The 27,564-nt window shown below is 39.2% G+C and overlaps 1 protein-coding gene across 1 annotated transcript in view; it reads left to right on the forward strand.

Moving 5' to 3' along the window:
- med12 (mediator complex subunit 12) overlaps window positions 1–27,564 on the forward strand; it is a 32,465-nt gene that overhangs the window by 1,152 nt on the left and 3,749 nt on the right. The window contains exons 2-38 of the mRNA XM_035669777.1: window positions 266–370; window positions 481–672; window positions 2,841–3,000; window positions 3,159–3,334; window positions 3,882–3,992; window positions 4,340–4,612; window positions 4,726–4,872; window positions 5,018–5,117; window positions 5,224–5,360; window positions 5,616–5,747; window positions 6,913–7,039; window positions 7,224–7,453; window positions 7,561–7,620; window positions 7,746–7,919; window positions 8,597–8,741; window positions 9,661–9,779; window positions 17,997–18,140; window positions 18,239–18,402; window positions 19,210–19,341; window positions 19,616–19,843; window positions 19,951–20,095; window positions 20,481–20,601; window positions 21,278–21,388; window positions 21,495–21,608; window positions 21,838–21,974; window positions 22,598–22,777; window positions 23,080–23,151; window positions 23,252–23,412; window positions 23,670–23,831; window positions 24,048–24,249; window positions 24,533–24,642; window positions 24,783–24,918; window positions 25,074–25,223; window positions 25,627–25,989; window positions 26,092–26,236; window positions 26,334–26,548; window positions 27,431–27,505. Of these exons, the coding sequence (XP_035525670.1) occupies window positions 266–370; window positions 481–672; window positions 2,841–3,000; window positions 3,159–3,334; window positions 3,882–3,992; window positions 4,340–4,612; window positions 4,726–4,872; window positions 5,018–5,117; window positions 5,224–5,360; window positions 5,616–5,747; window positions 6,913–7,039; window positions 7,224–7,453; window positions 7,561–7,620; window positions 7,746–7,919; window positions 8,597–8,741; window positions 9,661–9,779; window positions 17,997–18,140; window positions 18,239–18,402; window positions 19,210–19,341; window positions 19,616–19,843; window positions 19,951–20,095; window positions 20,481–20,601; window positions 21,278–21,388; window positions 21,495–21,608; window positions 21,838–21,974; window positions 22,598–22,777; window positions 23,080–23,151; window positions 23,252–23,412; window positions 23,670–23,831; window positions 24,048–24,249; window positions 24,533–24,642; window positions 24,783–24,918; window positions 25,074–25,223; window positions 25,627–25,989; window positions 26,092–26,236; window positions 26,334–26,548; window positions 27,431–27,505 (5,655 nt within the window). The remainder of the gene's footprint in view (window positions 1–265; window positions 371–480; window positions 673–2,840; window positions 3,001–3,158; window positions 3,335–3,881; window positions 3,993–4,339; window positions 4,613–4,725; window positions 4,873–5,017; window positions 5,118–5,223; window positions 5,361–5,615; window positions 5,748–6,912; window positions 7,040–7,223; window positions 7,454–7,560; window positions 7,621–7,745; window positions 7,920–8,596; window positions 8,742–9,660; window positions 9,780–17,996; window positions 18,141–18,238; window positions 18,403–19,209; window positions 19,342–19,615; window positions 19,844–19,950; window positions 20,096–20,480; window positions 20,602–21,277; window positions 21,389–21,494; window positions 21,609–21,837; window positions 21,975–22,597; window positions 22,778–23,079; window positions 23,152–23,251; window positions 23,413–23,669; window positions 23,832–24,047; window positions 24,250–24,532; window positions 24,643–24,782; window positions 24,919–25,073; window positions 25,224–25,626; window positions 25,990–26,091; window positions 26,237–26,333; window positions 26,549–27,430; window positions 27,506–27,564) is intronic.

Below are 27,564 nucleotides of genomic sequence, written 5' to 3' on the forward strand. Positions count from 1 at the left end.
GATTACATGTAATGAAGTTATGTAATCAGGATCTAACCAAAATAGGAAAAAGAAGAAAAAAAATTGAATGAGATGAATTTATTACGTAAATATTGAGATACATAAAGTTAAAATGGGGATTATTAGCACGAGTTATTAGGATTAATAGCAATTCAGCACACCTCCTGCTGCCAGCTGGTCGGGGATCAGAAATAATCAGATATTGTAGATCGACACAGGCTTTTGGTTTCCTATCACTACGTACTGAGATGTGTGTTTGTTTCAGGATGAGCTGACTGCACTGAACGTGAAGCAAGGATTCAATAACCAACCCGCTGTGTCTGGTGATGAACATGGCAGTGCTAAAAATGTCAACTTCAACCCCTCAAAGGTACTGACTCTCGCACTTTAACGCCGGTTCTACTTCTTTATATTGTTGTACGAGTGGTTTTTGGTGGATTGAATTGACCGTGCGTGCCTGTTTCCCTCCCTGCCTTACAGATCAGTTCAAACTTCAGCAGCATCATTGCAGAGAAGCTGCGTTACAACACGTTTCCGGACACGGGGAAACGTAAGCCACAGGTCAACCAGAAGGATAATTTCTGGCTTGTCACAGCAAGGTCACAGAGCTCCATCAATAACTGGTTTACAGATTTAGCCGGGACTAAACCTCTAACACAGCTGGCTAAAAAGGTAAGACCCTGGTGTGACTCTTTAAAAAAATCATATTTACTAAACATTGGTTTAACTGGTTGTATAACGGCAGATACAGACATTATCCACTCAGGGTGCCACCTCTACACTGTGCTTGAGTTGGTGGTAAATTAGGTATTCTTGTTTAATCAGCCTCTTGTTCATTTTGTTTGATTTTTTTCATGTTTTATTTGGCTGATGTCCACTATTTATGGAAAGGACTGGTATGGGTTTATTGGGTCGTTGGTAAAACCCTACATTTTGACTCATGTCCTCAAAAATGGAAATGGATTCCCCAAAAAACTCAAAGCCCTTTGCTTTGTTAAATAGCAAAATAAAAGCTTTTATTATGGCAGCTGTATGTTTAACCTCATTGGTTATACTAGTCTGTCTTCAGGCTCAACCATTTTCCCAACCGTACTCACCAATGCTGATAAGATCATCACTTTTGTTTTGTCTTGAGATGAGCCTTGAGTTGACAACTCAGGTCTTTACAAATCAGAGTTGAGTTGTTATATATACAGTCATTGGTTGAGTCTGACAAAGTACATGTTAGAATAAGGAAAGTTAACCAAGTCTGACAATGTAGCGCTGGGCTTGACAAGCGAGTCTAAGATGTCCTATTTTAATCACTCATAATGGCCAGACTTTAACATTTTGTCCCATTTAGTAATAATGATATAAGAACAACGGCCATCTCTTCATTTTTATCCAAAAAATGACTTTGTTTTTGAACACGTAACGAGCGTGCTACAAACTCATAGAATGCAGATATGTAAGTGCTTGTTGATGTTAAAGGGGACCTATTATGCTTTTCCTTTGCTTCGGTCATATGTGAATATAAAGAGACGGCTTGTTTCAGACAGAGGATGAACTGAGAGGCTGCATGAAGGGCCAGTATAAGATACATAAAGATGCTTTTGAAGAGTGAATCATGCTAAGCTACTCTAGTGGAGAGACTAAGAATAGGGAGCTGGAAATGAGCATAATAGGGCCCCTTTCATTATGTTAACATCTCATAGTTTAGCCCACAATAAGCTTCACTTATTATGGTCTGGCAAGGCTCAGGATAGTTTTGCTGCATGGGCAGAAATAGGTAACAGATTAGGTGTCGAAGATCCTGATGTTTATATCACCGCTTGGAGAAATTTACATGTCAGCTGTGTGAAAGCCAAGAAGAGAACGAAAGGCCATGGTGATAAAAACGTCCCCACACCGTGCAGCACTCTCCTGGATGATTCACTTCAACGTCACACAACAAGAACAATTCAGAAAAGGTAAGTAATGCAGTGTTTTTTTATTTCCCTTTTAAAACTACCCAGTTGATGCTTCGATGTAAATCATGTCTATTGTTTGTCTTGTTTGGGCGTATTGACCCAAAACACAATGGATGTCATTGTTTGTTAGTGGAAACAGGTTTTATTGCTGTTAAATTATTTTTTAACACTTGAAAATCTATTATTTATAGATTGTCTGCTGGGGTGTTTTTTATTCTCTCACAACAGTTTATTTTCTCTGTAAGTGCTCTTACAAGTGGCAGCGAATCGGATTTGAGTTTTGAATACATCAGGCTGGATTAAAGGTCATCTTTCTATTCCTGAGTGTATGAAAGCTTTTATCTTTTACAATTACGCTGTAGTTTGTAGTCATTGTCTTTGATTCCCGCTTGCATTTGGTACAAACATATTTCAGTGTTTTCTCCCTGTAATAAACAATATTGTCTAATTGTGTTTTATCACTTTTCCAGAAGTACACCAGTTCCTGGTTTCTCCTCAGCTACTTCATTCAGACCACATAAGAAGTAACATCAGGAAAACATAGCAGATAATTGAAAGCATGCATTTTCTTCCAGTGCATCTAGCTAAATGTTTCTTTTCTTGCAACAGACAAGGATTTCTTGTATTTGTATCATTTAGAAGTAACGCCAGACAGTTTATATGGTTTATCTCATTGTTTTTATTTTGACTTTTGCCTGCATTTTAGCACAGTTTAATCTTTGTTAAACTTGTCAGCGGTTTGAAAAAAAGTGATGCCACTCAAATAAATGAATAAATTACTTTGACCTTTTTTCTGTCTGAGTCGTTTTTCCCTGCCATTTGTGGTGTTCTGAGAAATATTGCATCCTTTCACTCGACATTACTGACAAACGTTAAATGTCCTTGTCACAGGTTCCTATCTTTAGCAAAAAGGAGGAGGTTTTTGGATACTTGGCCAAGTACTCGGTCCCTGTCATGCGTTCAGCATGGATGATTAAGATGACCTGTGCGTATCACGCCGCCATCACAGAAACTAAAGTCAAGAAGAGGCATGTGATTGATCCTTGTATAGGTAAGAAAGTGGCGTTTTCATGTTATCTTTGGGTAAAGATAATCAAAAATGATACGTGTTCTTCAGTGGTTAATAAGCTATTTCTTTGAGTATAATATGTTCTGCTTTTTATTCCATTTCTGTTGCTTAAAGCTGAAATTGTGTGTCTGTGTATATAGAATGGACCCAGATTATTACTAAGTACCTGTGGGAGCAGCTTCAGAAGGTGGCCGATTTTTACAGACAGTATCCCAGTCAAGGCTGCAGCTCGCCCATACCAGCCACCCCTGCTGATGTGGAGACGGCCATGAAGCAGTGGGAATACAACGAGAAGCTAGCCATGTTCATGTTTCAGGTCAGTTCACTCTCTGAAATCTGCTGCTGAGCAGTGTTAACATACAACGCAGTAGCACATTACAGTAGTTACATAATATTTTAACATTTCAATGATTTTGAATGATCTTGCAATGTATTGATGCGCTGTGGCAAGAAATCCTTGATTCATTGTTCACTCTGCTTACCATTTCGCTTTTGGGATAATGTCTAGAGTATAAAAACAGCTGAGGAGGCTTCAAGCTTTATTAAACAGGCTGATCTTAGTCTTTTAATAAACAAACTACCATCAGTTTTTCTCTCACACCAATTCTGGACATCACAATGTCATATGATTATTGTTCTCAATCAGTAGTAAATAAAATAATCACATTAGATTTCAGGAGAGTAATTCATTAGCGCTTGCTTCTGCATAATTGATCTACTTGATTGCTTGAAGTGAACATGGAGTTCCCCGCATATTTCAATCAACGAATCCACGAATTAATTAATTTGAGGTATCCACATGAAATGCTGTAATTATTGTGTTCATTCACTTGATATTAACGTGTGTTTGGTTCTGTGTTCAGGATGGTATGCTCGACAGACACGAGTTCCTGACGTGGGTGCTGGAGTGTTTTGAGAAGGTCCGACCTGGTGAAGATGAGCTTCTTAGACTTCTCCTGCCCCTTTTACTACAGGTATACCCTACTTACTTACTTAATGTCATCTCAACCTCTCTGCCTCAGCCTCCCATCGTGCACTGATGGATTGCTTTTGGGAAAAATGCAGTCCTGCTTAACATTTTATACTTTTTGTTGATAGCGACACACACTAGCTGCTTGGCGTTACGACAAGCTTCCGCAGCTGTCACCACTTTATCACGGACCAGTTGTGTGTCTTTGGTGCACTTTGGTTTTGACCTTTGCTGACAGAGACCCACTGGGGGCCCACAGCCTCTCATTTTGTTTCTATTTCCAAAGCTGACTGATGTTAATGGACACTGAGTGCTATGGGTAATGCTGTGAATCTCTCCTCCGTCCTCCAGTACTCAGGGGAATTTGTACAGTCGGCTTACTTGTCACGGAGACTGGCTTACTTCTGCACACGTCGTCTCAACCTGTTGCTAAGCGACGGGAGCCTGGGCCCCGGCACAGGAGGGCATCCAGCCCATGGCATCTTGGCGCAGCAAGGTAACGCTCTGCCCCCCACGCCAACCTCGCAGCCGGCAGGAGGGAACCAGCCACAGACACCTTTCACAGACTTCTACATCTGCCCTCAGCACAGGCCTCTGGTGTTCGGGCTCAGCTGCATGTTACAGGTATTGTGTTCATTGTGACTGATATGTAATACGTGGCATATCAATTCTTCACTTTCTAATTCTTCTCTTTTTCTTTCCCCCCTGTTATTTGTGTCTTGTTATTGTCATATCAGAGCATAGTGTTGTGTTGTCCCAGTGCTCTGGTGTGGCATTACTCTCTAACAGACAGCAGAAACAAAACTGGTTCACCTCTAGACCTCCTGCCCATCGCCCCGTCTGGCTTACCAATGCCCGGGGGAAATACTGCCTTCACACAGCAGGTACCTCAATCAGTGTTAATATGTTAATTTCTCTTTTGTTTTAATTTGGCAAAGCAGTGCACTTATACATGAAGTACAGTGTAACATATTTCTCTCATCACATTCTAATTTGAGATGTCGTGATTTCTTCGCCTTGTCACCGCAGGTTCGTACAAAGTTGAGAGAAATCGAGGAGCAAGTTAAGGAGCGGGGCCAGGCAGTGGAGTTCAGATGGTCATTTGACAAGTGTCAGGAGACCACAGCAGGTTTGAAAACTCTCCCTTTATCTCTGCAAGACACCTGTTTACAGCTCATGAGAGCAGGTTTGTGTGAGAACTGCTGTTACAGATGATTTCCGTAATCTGTCGCCAGGGTTCACTATCGGGAGGGTTCTTCACACCCTGGAGGTTTTGGACAACCACAGCTTTGAGAAGTCTGACTTTAACAACTCATTGGATTCGCTGTACAACCGAATATTTGGGTCAGGCCAGAGTAAAGATGGTCACGAGGTAAGGGTAGATTTCTCTTATCTCTCTACTTTTATTATGCATGAAACATGTAAATCTTACAAGGCGATTTTACAAGGTTCGAAATGATACTGTCAGCATTAACAATGACCAATTTATTTTTACTTTTTGCCGGGAACTTAAAAGTGGATTGAAAATTTGATCCTGATACCATGTGATTACTGATGACCAGATTATAAACGTGCCAGGGGCCTCTATTTTTGGCAGTATTGTCTCATAATTGTCGTTTCTTTCCAGATGTCACCAGATGATGACGCCGTGGTGACCTTGCTTTGTGAATGGGCAGTGTGCTGTAAGCGTTCTGGCAGACACAGGGCCATGGTGGTGGCCAAGCTGCTGGAAAAGAGACAGGCTGAAATAGAAGCAGAGGTAAGAGACACAGCCCCCTCTGTGAGTGACTGTTACATGTTTCTTTCTCTGTCGCAGCTCCAAACAAACCGTTTTAGTAACGATCAACCTAATTACACCTCCGCTGCTCTGGGGTCCAGTCGGCCAAGTCGGTAACTGTATCAGCAGGGCTGTAGTGCAGATGTTTTTTTATTATCTTGTACCCATGCACAACGCTTTTTTACGGTCAGCAAAATGCTGCATGTGGTCTCATAAAACATGCTGGTGGGACCGCAGACATCACTCATTTAACAAGAGTGCGTGGGCACTGACTTCCTGAGATGAGAAAAACTAGCTTTTGCAGCGATTACACCACCTTCAGCATAAAAATGTAGTTAATATATATTTGTAATGAATGTAAAACATAAGTAAATAGGACAGATTTTATATATACTAATGACCAGACTCACCAAGCCCAACCCTGCTAAAATGTTCTGACCAAATAAAAATAATTTTCTTCAATAGATCAAACATATTTTCTCCAAATGTATCTTCCAATATGGTAGTACTACTAGTAATATAATGCTTGGGCATGCTTTTTTTTGTTGCCAGAAACAAGTCAAAGGTATTGAGTATTATAAATATGATCATATGTTTTCTATATCAAATAAGATATGCAGTAAGTGCTGTGCACCCTTGACTTGACATCCTCGGGGTGTCTGTGGCCCTGAATACATACCCCTAGTGGAAAAGGATTACATGGTTAATTTATATGGTTCCAAGGGGACTTGTTCTTGACTAAATCCCTGAATATCAACCTTTGATCTTAGCCTGCACGGTGCAGACACAAAGCTTTCACAAAGCAGCAGACCACCATATGCATGATTATAATCAATGGCTCAGTCAGTAGAACTAATTCTGTTATCCTAAAATGGATATCCTTAAGTCCATAAGTCTATTTTCTTGTTCCACATGGCATTATGTCTGGTATGAATTACTGCTGGGATCGTCCCACAGACCCATCATGAATGCAACATTGCAAAACATTAAAAAACATTCCGACTGCATAATTAACATTTTGTACCATCTGTCACAAACTCTAATCCAAATGAACTTGTCAAATAAGAAAAGCTTGTAAATCTTTCTGCATTTAGCACTCAAACAATGCTCGCTGTGTGTTGTTTGTCTGGTGTGTGTTTGTTTGCAGAGGTGTGGTGATTCGGAGGTGGTGGATGAGAAGGGCTCTGTGTCATCCGGCTCTCTCTCGGCTGCCACACTACCAGTCTTTCAGGATGTACTGCTACAGTTCCTCGACACCCAGGCTCCCACACTGAGTGAGTGTTTTTTTCACTTCATTTCCTGAGCTGTGATTCTCAAATGTGTCAAGCTTGATCTGATATGGAAGGAACTTTATATCCCTTTGTCTTATTTCATTACCCAGTGCATATTTATTATAAATGATTTGGCAAGGGGAAACCTGGCATTAAATTATTCACATCCTCTTTCCCTCCTCTGTAGCGGAGCCCGGGAATGAAAGTGAACGAGTGGAGTTCTCCAACCTGGTCCTGCTCTTCTGCGAGCTCATCCGTCACGACGTCTTTTCCCACAACATCTACATGTGCACACTCATTTCCCGTGGCGACCTAGCTTCTGACTCCCACCTGCCGCGCCCGCGCTCTCCCAGCGACGAGCCCTCCGATGAATCAGAGCGCAAGGAGCAGGAGGCGGGCAGCAGTGGCAAGAATGAGGCATGTTGGAGGCATCTGTTGTTGGTGTTGTGGAGTGCGATGAGTCATTTGTACAAAGCAACGGCGTGGTGTAAAAGGGTAACGTGAGGTTATTGTTTGTTCAACAGGACACCGGTCTGTCGGAGTCGATGGAAATTGATCACAACTCCAGTGCTAATTTTGACGAGGTATACGCAACATTTAACATTTCCATCCATAATGCACACATAAGTATTGTTACGAATCAAGTGATATTTGAAATTCCTCATGTATCCTTTTCGTTGAGTCGTTTCAGTCTCCTTTTGCCTCGCAGATGTTCTCTCCTCCGATGCACTGTGAGTCTAAAGGGAGCCCCTCGCCTGAGAAGTCAGCTCCGGAGCAGGACAGCAAGGCTGGCTGTAAGGACAAGGGCATGGACCCTGCCTTCCCTCAACTGTATGAGCAACCTCGCCACATTCAGTATGCCACTCACTTCCCTATTCCTCAGGTAAGAGAGTTCACAGCTTGGCCTTTAGAATGAAATCCCATAAAAGTACACTTAAAGGGTTGTTATGAATCAGATGTTTCCTCAAAGCTTGTGTACATAGGAGGCATTTCAGCCCTGTTTTTCAGTCGTCACACATCCTTCAGAACAGAAGCGCTTACATTTTAATCAATGCACAGACAGCGTAACGGCTTGTATTACCTGCACGCTGTATGTGTGTAACCACAACCCGAAGTGTAATTTTACGCTTCAAATCTATTTTCTCCCGCTTTACATGCATAACTAGAGTGACTGTGTATTTGGCTCTCAGTGCTGCCAAAACATGGATGACTATTTCCTCAATACTGTGAACACACATCGCACAGTGATCTGTGTAGACAGACTGAAGGGATTTTAGACTCTCTATTAAATATAGATAGATAAAAAATATTTATTGCAGCCTTATGAAATCTAAATCTCAGGTGGCTTGAAGCTCATATTTTCTAAGCATAAATGTTATCTCCAATTTTGCCTTCTTGTCTCTTCTTGCAGTTTAACAGTTTTGTTAAAATATATATCTGTTAAACCTTGTCACATCTGTCAATTTCTTTTTGTGTTGATGTAGTCTGGCTTTGCTGCTCAGGTTATCAGGTGCATCCAGTTTATTAGACTCTTTTCTGTCTCTTTGCCATCGCTTTTAGGAGGAGAGCGCCAGCCACGAGTGCAACCAGCGGTTAGTGGTCCTTTACGGTGTGGGCAAACTGAGGGATGAGGCGCGACACACCATCAAGAAAATTACCAAAGACATCTTGAAGGTGCTCAACCGCAAAAGCACAGCAGAAACAGGTAACTGAGTGTTTCAATTTTATCAGCTTTTGACTGATGGCTTAATGTCCTCTACGTCCCATTTACTTATGTTTTACATTACTATAGCTGCAGGCGGGCAGTTTGTCTGGCAGCAAACTGCAATTTAAGATACAGCTTGAGTTTCATTTCACCTACTTTTCATGTTTATGGATGACAATGGACTGAAGCTTTGATATGTGTCCCCCACTATATTGGCTGTTTTGTTTTTTTTCTGCGTCTCTGCAGAAAAATCCACATCTGTCACATGAAAGAGATTTTGTCAGACAGCAATGTGGAACGCAGGAGCTTTATCATGCCTGGATGTTTGTAAAACATTGCTCACATGCAGGCTGATTGCTCGGTTTCTCACTGTGACCATCCCAGCTGTTACCCTCTTCCTTAATAACTCTCCCTCTTTAGATACATTTAATTTGTATGTCCTTTCTTCTGCCCCTCTCGAGAGAACAAGCTTTTCTTCTTTCTTTATCGTCCCTAGGGGGGTTGCATCACTCCATCTCCTTTCCACCCAATTTCTATGCTAATGGCTCTCATCTGTTCACAGCCTCTTTATCTCAGATACATGTGACCTTAATAAGGTGATTTAAGGTTTTCAAAGTTATGATTGCATATATTGGAATGTTTTGTGTCACCTTATCGCATTCCTGTGAGCTGATGATAACCTTCAGCTTTTAAATGAAAAGTACCATTTTCCCTATTTTTCAAAGTGCCCTTATAGCAGTGTCTTTTGCACTGAAGCTTCAAATCGAAGGAGGCTGGAAATAAGATAACAGACCATTGGCTTAACTCGATTTCACGGCTGGCCCATTCGACAGACTGGAAAGAATACAGTGGACCAGTTATGAGATGTTGCTCCCTCTCTCATTTTTTTTCTTCTTTCCTCTCTTTCCTACCTACGCAGGAGGGGAGGAAGGACAAAAGAGGAAGAGGAGTAAGCCGGAGGCCTTTCCCACTGCAGAAGATATCTTCTCTAAATTCCAGCACCTCTCCCACTTTGACCAGCACCAAGTCACTTCCCAGGTTAGACCAGGAAACCTCATTCTTTCATGTCCTTGTGTCTCATGTTTCAGTGTATGTGGGAGTCAGTTTACTGTTTGGGGTATTTTGATTTCTCTGGTGAGATGGCTGAGTACAATTTGAATGGGTAATGCACTCAGGTGTCACTTATAAACACAGCAGGACGTAATGTATTTAGATTACTCAGGTAGTAAGGGCAAATCTAGTTTAATCCAATACTGTCAATGATACCCATAGATTCACACTTCACACATTTAGGAGGCTCTATCAGCAGAAATGGAATATAATATTCATATGTATGTGTACAGCAAGCGTGCCGATCGTTGCGCGCCCATTTTGAATGAGCAGTTTAAGGTTTCACGACAACGACGGGAGACTTCTATACAATACATATAAGCAATTATTAGTAGAACTTTTTGCTTTATTTCAGGCACATTCTGCTGTACATCACATTCAATTAAGATAATCGCATATATACCTCTATGAAAATTAGATCCATTGCCCCTTACCGTATACAAAGATATTACAGGCAGGAACATCAGCCCACATCGTCAAAAGTGGTTCCCACAACCCAAATATTGTTTCCCCCACACCTGTTTTGGTGAAGAGCGCAAATTTCTACAAATTATCTAATGTCATATTATCTATATCAAGTTTTGCCCACGCAAATTTGGGCATGACAATAATCTTTCTTCAATTTGCTCTTATTCGCTTCAGTTTATATATCATCAATCACCTACCACTCCGAGGGTGATTCTCCCCCTGAGAATTAGTTCTTGAAAACAGAAAAATGTGTGCTCTTACTCTCGTGTAATATGGATAGTAGAATGAAGACGTACACAGTTTGTGTATGAACTTCGGTCCGCGAGAAGTGACGGAAACGCATCCAACTGCCAACTGCTGTATGCGTGGCTCACCACTGAGACACTGGTTATTTCCAGGAGGAAGAGGAAAAGGGATTATTCCAGGTCGCTTCTTTTTCCACATTTTTTGACAGCCACAAACATATTTGTTACACGCAGTGGTGTTCAGCAGAGTTACCTATACTCTTCTTAGCCCTTCTGAACGCTCCCTAGCTTAGGTGATATTGTTTCATCTGCCGCTTTGGTAGAAGAGGCGCCAGAGTTTGAGTGGTGTCATCAGGCGTATGTAGACATCTCTATTAAGGGTATGACTCAGGAGTCACCATGGCGACTTTACCTCTGCAGCGCGAGGATGAGTACCAGCTAATTGAATGAGCTAATTAGACTTACCACTTTTCCAACTCGTGTCAGCGCATCTTCATAGACGAAGTGTGTGTGAAGCCAGCAGTGCGAGTTTGAGGGTTATCCCCCACTTTTCACCCACTCCACGCCCCACTTCCTAAGCAGGTGGCATTGGTAACTATACTTCTACTTATAATTGGATTGGACCGGGCTCAGTAATCGCAAATGAAATGTGTGGCGATCGTGCTGCAGATTGCACTACCTTTAGAATTAGCAACATAGAGCGCGCTTTCCATCCTTAATCTACCTGGTGTTTTTGTGGAAGCCCCTCCTGCTGAGAATTCTGAATCCCCCTCCCCTATATAATTTCCACAGAGTTGTACATCGGTCACCTAACACGGAAAACCCTTATGTAATATCGCAACGAGTGAGAGAGTGACTATAAGAAGGAACTGGCCGCGGGCTGGCGGGTCGCTGGATGATGAGTGTGGGAGGATTCGCGGCTAGGCTCCTATGCGCGGCGTGGCTCAGACCGGGATGAAAGACAGGGAAGCGGGGGCAGTAGAACTGTGGGGCAAATATCTGCTACGAATCACACAGCAGGAGGCGAAGCGGAGAGGACATCGAACCTCAAGAGGACGGGGAGAGAGAGCCGCACGGGCGGCTAAAAAGGTAGGAGATGGGAGGACGAAGAGACTGCACGGGGAACATGGGAGCAAAAAAAAAGGAGGAGAGGGAAGGGGCGAGAACTCATGGGGGGTGTGCGACGCGCGGGCGCGCTTGGCTCTTGGTCGCCGCGGCGTCGCGGAGAAAAAGGGAGAAGATGACCGTGAGGCTACAGAATATGTCAGGTCTGGCCCGCCGTTCGGCGTGCTGCGCGGATAAGAAAGATGGGTAACGCATAGCAAGGGGGGGGCGGGGGCCGGATTCTATGCAACATCCACCACCTTCTTCAGTGGAGCGCAGTGGCGAAGTTAAAGTGATAACAATTTGTAAATATAATTAATAAAATGAAAAAAAGATAAGTATATGTTTATGGTGTTTAGTGATTTTGTTTTTTATATATTGGGAGGAATTTGTCATAATGATTTTAGTGGTTAATATATAGTATAAGTTAGTGTTGGGTTAATAAGGTTCCAGGGTGTACAAAAGAACATTTATTAAAAATTGAAAAGTTATTCATTAGTGAAATAATTTGTTACAGAAAAATGAATTAAAAAAATATAGGTAATAAAGGAGTGTGAGGTGGGGAAAGTGGGGAATTAATGAGATTGAGAAAAATAAATAGATTATCTAGACAGCAGATTAAAAAAAAATTTTAAGTTAATGGAAAAGGAATGAAGTTAAAGGTAATAATTAATTTGTGTGTAATGGAATGTTAATACAAAAAATAAGTAAAAAAAAATAGAGATATTTTAAACTAATCAAATATAATAATGAAAAGAATGAAAAAAGAAAAAAAAATGATAAAAATGTTAATAATTGAAAAAAAAAATAATGTTTATTAAATAGATCAAAATAATTTTTATAAAAATGTATATTAAATATGGTGAGGTGAGATTAAATAGATAAAATAATTGTAAAAAATTGAGATTATCATGGGAATATGATTTTTTTGTTGAAAGAAAAAAAGTAAAGGTAATTGAGGTATTTAATGATAAATAAAATATGAAATACATGAATTATTATATATATAAAATAAAGATATGAATTAAGATTGATGAGATGAAATTTATTGAGTTTGAATAATTAACGGGTTGATGAATGTGGAAATGAAATAAAGTGTAAAAAATAAGTGGAAAAGGATTGACAATGATAAAAGGTTTATATTGGTTAAAGGGGAAATTGTTATTGAATAATATAATGAAATATGGGAAAATTAAATTGATATAGATAGAAAGGTAAAGAAAAAAAGATCAATTAAAAGAAGTAAGAAAAACAATTAAAATGAATGATTAAAATAAAAATAAAATGGATAAGTATAGTAGAAAAGTAATTAATGTTTATAATAAAATGATTATTATTTAAGTAAATAAGTATATATTGTGATATAATTAATTATTGTTATAATGGAATTATGTATTGGTATGAATTAATGATGGGATTAGTAAAAAGAAAAATAAATGAAATGGAAAAATTAGAAAAAATTAAAAAAAAATTAAAGAATGCATAATTGAATTTTGAAAAGTAGGTAAAAAATAATAATAAATTGAAATCATGATAAAACTAAAGAAAGATATATAAATATTTATGAATTTAGAAATAAAAAAAATGTTGGTAGAATGATGATTGAATAGTTTAGGAAATGGAGATGCTGTAGATAGATTTGTTTGAAGAGGTGTAAGAGTGGGAATTAGGAGGTGGATGGATGAGAAAGGGATAATGTGTAAATAAGAGTATATATAAGGATAGAAAAAATGACAAAAAGTTATTTAAGGAATGTAATGATAAAGTTTAATAGAAAAAGTGGAGGATTAAAAATGAGTGGTGAGGTTTTTTTAAATTTAATTTTAATGAGTGTGATTATAAAATGTGTTAAAGATTGATATGATTATGGATAGGAAATTTAAATATAAAATTTGTATTATATTATTAAAAATGGTGAATATTTATTTATGAAATGATATTGGAAAGGGGAAAAAATGGAATTAATTAATTAAAAATATTAATGTTTAAAAGTTAAATATGTAAGAAGGAGAAGGAGAAGATGGAAAGATGAAAGAGAGGAGGAATTGGTGTAGGATAAAAAATGGTAAATGATATTATGAGAAGATAATAAGTAAAGTGAGGTATGTGTTGTAAAGAAGAATGGAGGTAATGGGGGTGAAATAATTTAAGTGGAGAAATAGATTATAGAAAAATAAAAATGAAGAGAATGAGCTATAAGGAAGGAGGAAGAGAAAAAATAAGAATGAAAAATAAGAAGAGAAGGAGACAGGAGGAGGAAGAAGTGGAGGAATGAGGAATGATAGTTGAGGAGATGATGTAGAATGTTGGTTGTTTTGTGGAAGGGGAGATGAGTAAACAAGTGTTGTAAAAAAGAAAAAGAGATAGGTGTTAAGGGTAAAAGTGGAGGTGATTGAAGTTTGTTAAAAAGGAAAAAGGTATGGGAGGGAGTAAGATGGACATTGAATAAAAAAATAAAAGGTGGATGGAATAAGATTTATATGAAAGAGGGTAGAATAAATAGAAGAAGTTTAAAAATTTAAATAAATAATGGAAGAAAAATAAGTATTGTTACAGAAATAAAGTGATATTTGAAATTATAATGGGTATATTTTAGAGTTGAAGAAGATGGATTAGTTTAAGTAATAAACTTTATGACATAGAAAGATGTTACATAAACAGTATAAAGTATTGAAAAATGTGAGTATAAAGGAGAGAGAAATAGAGATGGAAGTAAAATAAGAGAGGAAAAGGAAAGAGATGGATGTAAAGGAAAGGGGAATGACAAGAATGAATTTAAAAAATAAAATGTATCGAGAAAAATAACAGAAAAATTGAAAGTATGAAAATAAATTAAATATTAATTAAGGTTAAGAGAGTTATGAATAGATATTGGAATTAGAATGAAAATTAAGAATAAAAGGAAAATTAAGGGTTGTTTATGAATATAGGCATGTTTTAATAAACAGATTGAGATGATAAATAACCGGAGAGAAAAGTAATTAAAGAAATGTTTTTAAGTAGTTAAAAGAATATAATGTAGAAAAGAAAAGCAAAGGAAGGGGAATTACATTTTAATAATGAAAAAAGACAGAGTAAAGGATAAGTTTTAAATGAAGATGTATGTGTGTAAAAAAAACAAAAAAGAAGAGATGATAACAGTGTTTAGGATTAAAATATATGTTTATAAAAAGAAGATTTAAAATGGAATAAAATTGAAGCAGATACAAGACATGATGTATTTTGGGAAATGTTAAGTGATGAAGAAGAAAGTGGATGAGAATATTTAATAAAATAGAATGTGAAGGAAAGAGAATAGAAAGTGATATGTGTAAGCAGGGGAAAAGAATCGAGAAAGGGAATATGGTGATAAGAATAACATAGTTAAATTATAGTATAGAACACAGTGGGAGGTGAAGAGGGAGATATTGTGGTGATTGGGAGAATTTATGAAAGTATAAATATAAGGTGGCTTGAAGATAATATATTTTTATAAGAATAATAGTTTATGAGGACAAATTAAATTTTGAGAATTATTGTATATTATTGAAGTTTAGTTAAGAAGTTTATATGTGGAGATAATTATTATTATTGTTAAAAAATTTGTGAAATAATGTAAAAAGGTTTTATTTTGTAGATGTGAATAGTAGATATAGGATTTTTGGAATGGATAAAGGTTATAAGGGAGTTAGATATAAAAGGTTTGATTTTAGAATTATTTTTATTATATCTTATATTTTTTAATGTATAATTTGAAATAAGATTTATGGGTTAATGGGAAGGAAGAAGAGAAAAAGAAAGAGTGAAAAAAAGAGAATTTATTGGGTAGTATTTAAGGTGTGGGAAAATGAGGGAATGAGAGAAAAAAATAAATAAAGAAATAAAAAAGAAATAATTGAAGGTGATAAAAATGGAAAAGAAGACAGAAAGAAATAAGGTAAATGAGTGTTTAAAATTTTAATATAGATTTTGAATGATGGAAGTTTGATAATATAAGTAAGCATTTAATTATGTTTTAAATTAATGATAGGATGGGAAGGAGGGGAAGTTTGTATGGAAGAAAAAATGAAAATTGAGGGAGATAGAAGATTTGATTTTAATTTAAATAATTTTAATAGTTTATTGGATGAAATGGAATGAGAAGATTTGATATGTGGTAACAGCTAAAAATATGTTTGTGTATGGTTTTGTTTTTTTTTTATGAGTATAAAAATGAAGAAAAATAAAAAATATGTACAAATGAAAGAGATTGTAAAGAGAAAGAAATGGGAAAAGGAAGGAATTTATAAAACTGACTGGATGTTTTGATAAAAAATTGATAAAAGATGAAAAGGGAAATGATTGATAGGATTTATAAAGATGTGAAGAATAACAAGATGTTAACAATATTCATTAATAAATACTAAGAATAATTTAGATACCAATTTAGATTTGTATGGTTAAATTGTATTATGGCAAAAAATATAAGACGAGAAAAAGATTAATTATTATTTATTTATACGTAATAGGGGGTTGAATAAATAAATAATAATTTAGAAAAAAAGTTTTATATGATAATGGATATAAATATGTTACAAAGCATAACTTTAATGAAGATAAATGTGAGAATTAAAAGGGATTTAGGTTTTCAGAAAGTTATTGATTTGAATTATTTAGGAATGTTCTGTGTAAAATTATAGAATTCATGTGAGATGATGATAAAATTAAAGAATTTTAATGAAAAGTAAAATTTTAATTATTTTTAAAAGTGGGAAATTAATAGAAGATGTTAAATTTTGGAACAATTGAAGATTAAGACATAAGAAGGAAGGATGGAAACTAGAGATAAAAGAAATTGATTAAATAGATTTAAAGGATGGGAAAATTTAGAATGAATGGAAAGAATAAGTGGGACAAAGTAATGAGATGTTGATAAATTAATACTAAATTTTTTTTATTATTTAATGATATTTAATAAGTTACTCCGAGGGTTTGATTCAGGTAAATAACATAAGAAGGGAGGGGAGGAAGTGAAAAAAGAGGAAGAGGAGTAAGAGAGAATTTACAAATGAAGAAGATAGCTTATATAAATTACCAGAAAACTATAAAATTTGACCCAGGAAACACGAAGTCACAATTAAAAGTTAGGTTAGAAAGGAGGAATAATAATGTATTTCACTGTAGATTGTGTATGAATGTTTAAGTGTATGTGGGAGTAAGTTTAACTGTTTGGGGTATTTTGATTTATATGGTGAGATGGATGAAGTACAATGTTGAATGGGTAACTGAGGAATAAGGTGTAAATTATAAAAAAAGGACAGAGAGGACGTAATGTATTTAGATTAATCAAGGTAGTAAAGGGCTTAAAGATCTAAGTTTAATCGGCATCTGTGCAATGATACCCCATAGAATTCACACCCTTCACCCATTTAGGGTAAGAGGGGCCCCTCTAGTCAGCAGAAAATAGGAAATATAGATCATAGTGCATCATGTATGTTGTTTTATTAGTGTTGCGTTACATGGAGTCCACCATGTTTTGGAAGCCACCCATCGTTTCTGCAGTAGCCCAAGAACAGACAAACACTGGCTGTAGATAGGGCCTTTCGTGTTTTTAGCGAGTTTCACAGCCACTGTAGTTTCTCCTACACACTACACAGCTCAGTCTCATTCCCAGGTTATTAGACGCAGGTGCGAGCGGTGTTTAGTTCACCGCTAGATGCCGATAAACACTGATCCTTTTAAAGATCCCGTCCAGATATGTATTAAGACATGTATGCAATAGTCTGCTTGGAACAATAATTTGTGTCTGATATGTTTTTTTCTGCAAAAAAAGTATAATTTTCACATTAAAATCCTTAAAAAGGCATCAACTTCCTTTACCTCACTAAAACAGCAGCATCTATGAATATCTTGTATGAATGAACAATTGTAAGAAGACAAAAACATATTTTTGAGTGGAGGTGGATGTTTTTTTGTCAGCTAACATTCAATTTTATTTCTGTAAAGAAATTTACTTTTGGAAAGAGGCAAGTTAATACTAAGCTAACCTGGCTGTAGGTTCATATTAAACAGGAATGAGAGTGGTATATATTTTTTCATCTAGGTCTCGGCAAGAAAGCGGATAAGCACTTTTCCCACTGGTTGAAATCCCCTTTCGGTTGTTTTTGCCTTCATTTGTCCAGTTTGTCACCGTAAAGCAACACAATTCCAGTGCTGACTAAATATTTTGGCATTGCTTGAATTTTTCTACTTGTTTTAAATGTAGACTCTCTGAGTTGAATAGCAGTCTGTTGTTTTGTTACAGCTCAGTGTCTGTAAAGATTGTTGTTTTTGCATATTAATGATGTGTGATGTTTTGTTCTGTGTGCAGGTGTCCAGGAATGTGCTGGAACAGATCACCAGCTTTGCCTTAGGGATGTCTTATCACCTGCCTCTCGTCCAGCACATTCAGTTCATCTTTGACCTCATGGAGTACTCCCTCAATATTAGTGGCCTCATAGATTTTGCTATTCAGGTATTGGCAACTTCATCACTAATGTCATTTAACATGAAAACATCTCTTTTTATTCATCATTGTTTGTAAAAACTCACTGACTGTGTGTGTTTTTGTAGCTTCTGAATGAGTTGAGTCTGGTTGAAGCCGAGCTGCTGCTGAAGTCGTCCAGCCTGGTGGGCAGCTACACTACCAGCCTGTGTCTGTGTATTGTAGCTGTGCTGAGGAGGTACCACTCCTGCCTCATTCTCAATCCTGAGCAGACAGCGCAAGTTTTTGATGGGTATGTCACTAACAAGCTTTGATGTTTGTCAATAGGATACCTCAAAATCTCAGTCTTATGCCATTTCATGAAGGCTTGCTTAGATTTTAACCGGTGGCCCAAACCTGGGACTGGTATGGTTTGGTTTTGGTCGTTACTGTGAAATTTACTGAAACAGATTGAATTCCAGTCATAAAGGCGTGTTTGCAGGGTAAAGAAATTGGTTAAACTTCTACTACTAAAGTAGTAAAAAGTATGTTTTAGGGTTTTAATGGCAAGTTAAAGAATTGTTGGTTGGTTGCTCTCTCTGAGCCTCATTCTACTGTTTTTAATGAGGATTTTTATTGTCACAGGATTGCTGACAGGGCACTTATTTCCTCAATGCCGTACTACTAGAAGTTGTTTGTGATGCTGGTAATTTAAGAATTTCAGCTGATTCGGCTGTTGCACTGGTCAAAAGCCATTTTGGATTAAAGCATTAGCTAAATTAAATTGAGTGTTTAAAGATGGCTCATATAAAGCCTCTTATTAAAATAAATGGAATTCAATCTAAAAGCAGTGCTTATACTAAAAAGACTGCTATAGGAATAGTTCAACATTCTGGGAAATCGCTTTCTTGCCGAGACGTACATGGGAAGATCGATACCACTCACATGTGTCATGGTAACAAATTTCCTCCTGATTGCAACACTAAAGCTCACATGTAGAGTCACTGTATAGACTGAGTCCGGTATCGATCTTCTCATCTAACCCTCAGCAAAGAAAACTAGTAAGTGTTTGCTAAAATGTCTTGCTCCTTTGGAATCACGTGTGCAAATGTGCTTTCAGGTTGCGCATTGTGGTGAAATCGGGTGTGAACCCGGCGGACTGTTCCTCTGCTGAGCGCTGTATCTTGGCCTACCTGTACGACCTCTACACCTCCTGCAGTCACCTCAAGAACAAGTTTGGCGAGATCTTCAGGTAGATATAAATGTTTACCTATTTGGAAACAAGTGTTTTGCATTGCCTTAACAAAAATGCATATTTAGCTCTGCTGCTGAATATTTTTTTGGACTAATCCCTCAGTAGATATAAGGGAATGGTACTAGTGAATCATATTAAAAACGGAATTAATATACACTATACATGTACATATATATATTTATAATATTTGCATCCATAGTTGTTTCTTTGTAGTTATTAGTGTGGACATCATGCTTTATATTCTCTCCTTTCCCTTTGTGTTCTCTCTCAGCGAGTTCTGCTCCAAAGTGAAAAACTCCATCTACTGCAATATCGACCCATCAGACTCCAACATGCTTTGGGACCCTGGGTTCATGATGGAGGCCATAGCCAACCCCTCGGCCCACAACTTCAACCACTCCATGGTGGGCAAGATCCTCAACGACAGCCCAGCCAACCGCTACAGCTTTGTCTGTAACGTGCTCATGGATGTGTGTGTGGACCACAGAGACCCTGAGAGGTGTGTTATTTTTGCTACGACCATGTTGCACGTGTGCGGAGCTCAGACTGCTACAGTTATCTACTCTTTGTCGAGCTGCTGTTTCATATCATGTAATGTGCTTTCAGGGTGAATGATATCGGGATCCTGTGTGCAGAGCTGACGGCGTATTGTCGCTCCCTGAGTGCAGAGTGGCTCGGCATCCTCAAGGCTCTCTGCTGCTCCTCTAACAATGGCAACTGTGGCTTCAATGATTTGTTGTGTAACGTAGATGTAAGTTTCATAACTTGGAAATGAAATGTAAGGGGTTAATGGGCCTGACATTAGTCTCTAAGGCAGTGGTTTTGATTTATAGTTGAGCGTAGGTACAATGTAGGCCTTTACCGCAGACGTATTAAGCCAGCTTTTGTCCTACTTACATAGCGCTTCCTTCTTCCCTTGAGAGGTTGTTACATGTATTCTATATAACTATGGCTTTTACTCTCATCATCACTTAAATTCGGGTTGAAGGATATCAGTTTTGCTACATTTTTGTAACTCTTTTCAATAATAATTACAGCCAAATATGTTTTTCCTTTTACCATCCGTCTTCCTCTGATTACAGTAGTTTGTCTCATCTCACAGCATCAATTTTATAATCTCTGTGTTCACCCTACAGGTTAGCGATCTGTCCTTCCATGATTCCCTGGCGACCTTTGTAGCCATTCTCATTGCTAGACAGTGCCTACTGCTAGAAGACCTGGTTCGCTGTGTGGCCATTCCTTCCCTCCTCAATGCTGGTAAGGATTATCTAATCTCAACCGTGGCTGGGAATCACTGCTTTAAACTATCCTTTAAAAAGCACTGCCCGCTAATACCAACACTTGAGTTGTTTCTGTCTGTAATAACTTTACCAGTTTTCTCCATGCCATCTGCCTTTTAAGCATCTATATATAATCTCACAGCCATTAGGCTTTTTACTCATGTGTGGGCAGTACATTGCAGCTCGGCTCATAGGAAGGAGTACTGTATAATGCATTACTTCTATGAGAGAGGAGAGTAAACGCAGCATATTTGATCTGAGTCCATGAAGCCTCGGTGCGCTTTGTGCACTGGCCAGAGAAGTGCTTCTCTCTCCCCGCTGCTAATCTTTTCCTCCCAGCTTGGAGACAAAGCCCCATTCAGCCATCCTGTTCGGTTGGGTTTGGCTCATTTCATAACGCCATTACACGTGCCAAATGCCAGCAGCTCTCATTCGTGGAAAATGCTTTGTTCTCACTCCCTCTTGCCTGACAACAGCTCCATGAAAATTCCACTTCATCCTGACTGATGAGAAGTCTATCTAGGACATGGTTTAAATTTAGATGTGTGACTTTAATGTTGTAGATTGTGTAGCCTATCAAAAAAAAAGTAAACATCAGTTGTGTGACGTGAAGGTACTCTCCTCTAACCCATGCACATGTGTCTTACCTTTAGCCTGCAGTGAGCAAGACTCTGAGCCAGGAGCCAGGCTCACATGCAGGATTCTGTTACACCTTTTCAAGACGCCTCAGCGCAACCCTGTCCCCCAAGATGGTGTGAAATCAGGTAGTAAACCCAACCAGAAACCTTTTTACTATTGTTTCAACACATTTGTGTTTCTTTTTGATTGTCAAAAATTGTGACTTATACCTTTACTGTTGTGACTTTGCAGATAAATCCTCAGTTGGTATCCGGTCGTCTTGTGATCGCCACCTTCTTGCCGCTTCTCAGAACAGCATAGTTGTTGGAGCAGTATTTGCTGTCCTCAAAGCTGTCTTTATGCTGGGTAAGAATCTTAGCAGTGCTATCATCAGAAAGTTTAAGGTCAGAACATGTCATGTGAACATCTGCTTTTAAAGATGACAATAATCAGGGTACGTTAGGTTAGTTCGCCTGGTCTTAAACTCTACTTTGTCTCAGTTTCCGTTTACCGTATATGGGATCGAACATACTATGAAATTGTACAGTGATAGATTTTACTGGTTGGTTTTACTGGTGTCTCCTCGTTGTTTTAGGTGATGCCGAGCTAAGAGGCTCAGGACTGTCACACCCTGCTGGCCTCGACGACATATCTGAGGGGCGCAATGTCTCCATAGAAACGGCCAGCTTGGATGTATATGCAAAGTATGTTCTGAAGACGATCTGCCAACAGGTGAGGATATGAGTCGAAATGGGGTGAATGAAAATGAAAGAGATGAAACCCGCAACCACAGTTCACATAGTCAGTGTGAAATGAAAAAGGTGAAAATGAAACTACTGAGACAACTAATTTTAAGAAAGAAAATAGCTTTGAACTGCGTGGAGATATGCATGCATGCTTTCTTTTCGTGTTCAGTATTTTCAGCTGTCGTGGGAACGCACATAGAAGCGATTAACGTTCTATTTTTGCTCATATAAGCTCTCCCGTTTTTCTGAGCTACTTGTAAATGCAGTAAGCCAAAGATGCATAAAACGCGTGAATGAGATCATTTTCTGCACCAGATGTCACTTATGCCACCTAGATATGAAGGCCAGAAAGAGAGCTGGCGGTCCCTCAGAGGGCTGGACGTGCTCTGAGACCTCAAGAGACTTTCTACCCAGCAAGGCTCTGGCATGTGCAGTTTCATTCCTGAGAAGTATCCCCTTGCCCCATTTTCATCACTACCCACCCAGCTTTAGTCAAGCTTGTTTTGCATGACTCATGAGTTTACAATGCTTGTACTTAAGCTTGACAATCACTGAAGTTATTGACCTCTGTCACACTTCTCACTCTCCCCCTCTTGTTCTGTCTTGCAGGAATGGGTTGGAGAGCGCTGCCTAAAGTCTCTGTCTGAGGACAGCAGTGCCCTTCAGGATCCAGTGCTGGTAAACATTCAGGCCCAACGACTACTGCAGCTTATTTGCTATCCTCATCGCCAGCTGGACAGTGAAGATGGTGAAAACCCTCAGAGGCAGCGCATCAAACGCATCCTACAGGTCGAGCATACAAAAGAAACTTGCATAGTGTTTAAAATGTACACCTGTCTTTGTTTCGGCCAGTGAAAAGATAAAGATTTAGTTCAAATAGTGCATCCAACATGAGTAGGTTTTAAGAAAAAGTGGTTAGGTCTCAATCATCTCATCGCAAAATTGAAACTTCAATGTAATCTGCTAAGAAGTTGTCTTTCTTGAGGTTTTGCTGCCCTCTCCTGGCTGAATCAAGGACTGATCATACCTGGATTTTGACAAGAAAAAGGAAAAAATGTAAATGACCAACAGTATTCTTTTCTCTTTCATAGAACATGGACCAATGGACGATGAGACAGTCGTCCCTGGAGCTACAGCTGATGATAAAACAGAGCACAAACAATGTAAGTTGGTGTCTTCAATGCATCCAACCATTTAACAAAATATGACAATGTGTAGTCTTCGTCAAATTAATTGAAATATTCCTCATTTATCTTCCAATAGGAGCTCTACTCGCTCTTGGAGAACATAGCCAAGGCCACCATAGAGGTGTTTCAGAAATCAGCTGAGATGAACTCCAGTAACCCCTCAGGGAATGGAGCAGCAGCCCAAGGTGGCTCCGCATCCAACAACAGCACCACCAGCAAGATGAAGCCCATTTTAAGGTGTGTGTTGTTCCTTTTTTTTCTTTTACTCACACGGTTTTCTTTGCATTGAATTTTGTAGAAGTAGAAAATACCAAATATAATTCTAATGTTCAGCAGTCATAGTAATATTGTCAAGGTCACCCCAGCACTCTACTACTACTACTGCTACTCCAGGAGGTGTATGAATTGAAACTTAGTCTGCTAATTCACCTATTTCATGTGATAAACAAAAATATGTAAATGTAAACATATTTTGTTTACACTGTGTGCTGCAGCTCATCAGAGCGGTCAGGTGTGTGGCTGGTGGCTCCGTTGATAGCCAAGCTGCCCACCTCAGTTCAGGGTCATGTGCTGAAGGCAGCAGGAGAGGAGCTGGAGAAAGGACAGCACTTGGGTTCTTCCTCACGTAAGGAGAGGGACAGGCAGAAACAGAAAAGGTAAGTGGCAAACTTATGTTTCTTCAATCTACTCTACTTAATCTGGTAGTTCTACAAGGTGAAAATACTTTGCTAGCATCTGGCAAACTGTATGGCAGAGTAAACATTTTCATTTTGTGCCACTCTCACAGGCTGTGGAAGCTACAACAAAATTATCCAGCCATCTGAACGTGATTTCTTCTTTATTAAATTAACTTTTTTTCCTCCTCTCCTCAGTATGTCTCTGCTGAGCCAGCAGCCCTTCCTGTCTTTGGTGCTGACCTGCTTGAAGGGGCAGGATGAACAGAGGGAAGGCCTTCTCACATCACTCTACAGCCAAGTGCAGCAGATTGTTACCAACTGGAGGGAAGACCAGTATCAGGATGACTGCAAAGCAAAGCAAATGATGCACGAGGCTTTGAAGCTACGACTGAATCTTGTAAGAACCACCAGCTTTACAAAACAGCACCCTGGCTATATAAAGTCCATCTTTAATTAGTTTTGTACTCCTGTACAAGTCATGGATGACTTTGAGTTCTAGACTTTAAACACTGATAACAAGCACTACCTTACAAATATTTTACAAGACTAGAATTTGGCTATATTAAGTTAAACATCCAAAATATTTAACAGAAACCATTCACTACTATTTTAAATCCAACACTGGGTTGGATTAAACATGTTATGAGGAGTATAACAATATTTTTTCCTCTCCTAACAAGGTGGGTGGCATGTTTGACACGGTGCAGCGGAGCACCCAGCAGACCACTGAGTGGGCTGTACTACTCCTTGACATCATTAGCAGCGGCACAGTTGACATGCAGTCCAATAAGTGAGTGTTAACTAAAGAGGAAAACACATTATTCCTCTAATTGGATACTTCAGTAAATATTTCTAAGGGCAAATTCTGTTGCCAGCACAGTTGTCACTCATTTGAACTGCCCAGCTCTTATATTTGCTTTTCGCCAACAGTGAGCTCTTCACAACAGTGTTGGACATGTTGAGTGTGCTGATTAACGGCACACTGGCTGCCGACATGTCCAGTATCTCTCAGGGCAGTATGGAGGAGAATAAGAGAGCCTATATGAACCTGGTCAAGAAGCTCAGGGTAAGAACTGAACCTTTCTCACCCAAAGTGTAAAGCTACATGTAAGCTCATGTAGAAATGAGGCCAAAAAAGTTAACTTGGTCATTGCAAAGACAGGTTTTTTATTACCTTGTTCACAATCGCTCCTCTACAATGTACCCACTTTATTTCCACAGAAAGAGCTTGGAGATCGGCAGTCTGAAAGTTTGGAAAAAGTTCGCCAGCTTCTGCCACTGCCCAAGCAGACCCGAGATGTCATAACTTGTGAACCTCAGGGCTCACTAATAGACACAAAGGGTAACAAGATCGCTGGATTTGAGAAGGAGGTACGTGGTTTCTCACAAACTAATGTAACTTGACGTCAATGTACCAAGTTAAACACACAATTTAAGTATGATTTGTAATGCCCAGTCATTCATTGAATAGAACTATATTTTGTTGGATGATAGGTCGCTTATCACATTTCTCATGCTTTATTTTCAAAATCAAATATATAAAAAACTGAAGTTTACATTGTATCATAATATGCGTGTATGTACCATGGATTAATTGAGTAACACTGTTTTAGTTATGGGTACACAAACAATATGCCACAAAACCATAAACCAGCAGCAGTATTAGTGAATGTTTGCTACTGTAGGATCTTCGTGTCATTGAATGTATTAACTGCTTTTTTTTTTTCATACTGATCTTGAGTTTAATAAGACTAATGTGTCTCTGTGCCATCAGGGCCTTCAAGTATCAACCAAACAGAAGATTTCTCCCTGGGATGTCTTTGAGGGTCTCAAACACTCCGCGCCTCTCTCTTGGGGCTGGTTCGGTACGGTGCGCGTGGACCGCAAAGTCACCAAATTCGAGGAGCAGCAGCGTTTCCTGCTCTACCACACCCACCTGAAACCCAAACCTCGTAGCTATTATTTAGAGCCACTCCCCTTGCCCCCTGAAGAGGAGGAGCCCCTGACACCCGTCTCCCAGGAACCAGATAAGAAGATGATGGAGACAGTGAAGCCAGAGAAGAGTGTGCCCGCTGTACCCTCTGACTCGAAGAAAAAATCCAGCAAGAAGAAGAAAACTCCATCCACCAAGACAGAGGTCAGTTTTTCTGACAGTTGTTTTTTATACGTTTGTTACCTGGACTGAAGTTGCAACAATCAGTGTTAAAAAGTAATATATCGTTCCTCTTTTTCTCACTAGGACTATATGAACCGCGCACAAGGCGGGGGGGGCTATGTGACTAATATGCAACCTGAGATGATGCAGACCCACCCATATAGCAGGTTACCCTACAGCCAGCAGACCATGAACATGTACACAGCACAGAACCAGCCTCTACCTCCAGGTCAGTTCTTGGCATATTCTTACCAGTATGACACACTGGTTTAGCACTCATCAAGAACCATCTGGGATTTTGGTTTACGTAATTTGTTTTTCCATAGGAGGTCCAGGTTTAGAACCTCCATACAGACCTGCCCGTAACCCACAGATAAACAAGATGATGCCCACCCGACCCAGCTACCCAGGCATGATGCCCGGCATGCAGGGGAGCATGCCTGGCATAATGGGACTGGACAAGCAATACCAAATGGGTTATAAACCCCAGCCTAGCATGCCACAGGGCCAGATACTGCGGCAGCAGCTACAGGTCAGACTGGTGAGTCAGGGTGCAATGTCAGCTTAAGGCCTCCGCACACCAACCCGATTAACGGCCGTCGGACATCGTCGGACAGTCAGGCGAGGTCGCGAGTCGGTTGGTGTGTCCCGTGCCGTCGTCCAGTCGGCGTCGGCGTCGGCCTTCATTTTTGGCCGCATTCGACATGTAGAATCGGCCAGTGCCGTCAGCCTCAAAGACCAATCTGATTGTGGAGTGCTCGCTTGACATAGCGAATCAGTGAGTGCACGGAACCGGAAGTGACGATGGTAAAACAACGCCCAGATATCTTGTTATTATTAGCCATCGTATTTTCCGTTCAGTAAAGTAATGACAACAACGATCCTTCTCGACTACTATCAACACTCTCTGATGAAAACCATGACGGACGACAGCGTGCTCTGTGTTTACTAGCGTCTAGAGTGATCTGTCATTTCCGGTTTTATTTTTTTTTTGGAAGACAACAGATTACGCCGCCTGCTGTTATGGGGACGTATTACCCTCGCAATGCGCCGAACGTACGCTCCAGTGGTGTCGGTTTGGTGTGTTCGGAGGCTTTTTTCTTTGACCGACTCGAGGAGACGGAGCGACTGATCTTCCAACTGCTTTTCTGCCGACGGTGGGTCGGTTGGTTGCAAGGCCTTTAAGCTACATGTTACAGTCAAAAAGAGCTTGACTAAAAGCAGTTGCTAGTAACGATAGTTGATTATCTGTTTAATTGCTGCTTAAATTCAGTTTTCAAGTCTAACACAAATACAATATGGTTGTTTTGAGTGAAGAAAATTGCTTTCAAATCAGAAAAAAAGGAAAATAAGAATTCTCCTTTACACCTGGTAGAAGGCAATGAATATTTGCTATTTGCTGACTTGTTTTTTCTCTTTTTAGAATCAGAGCATGATAGGGCAGCAAATTAGACAAATAACACCCAACCAACCATATACTTCAATGCAGGCATCTCAGGTACGTCTATTTTAGTTGCTTTACTTTTGTTTTGCTAATAAATGCATTTTTCATCTGAT

This window comes from Morone saxatilis, unplaced genomic scaffold (genome assembly GCF_004916995.1).
Source record: "Morone saxatilis isolate NCDOM2014 unplaced genomic scaffold, NCSU_SB_2.0 Contig22, whole genome shotgun sequence".
Taxonomy (NCBI): domain Eukaryota; kingdom Metazoa; phylum Chordata; class Actinopteri; family Moronidae; genus Morone; species Morone saxatilis.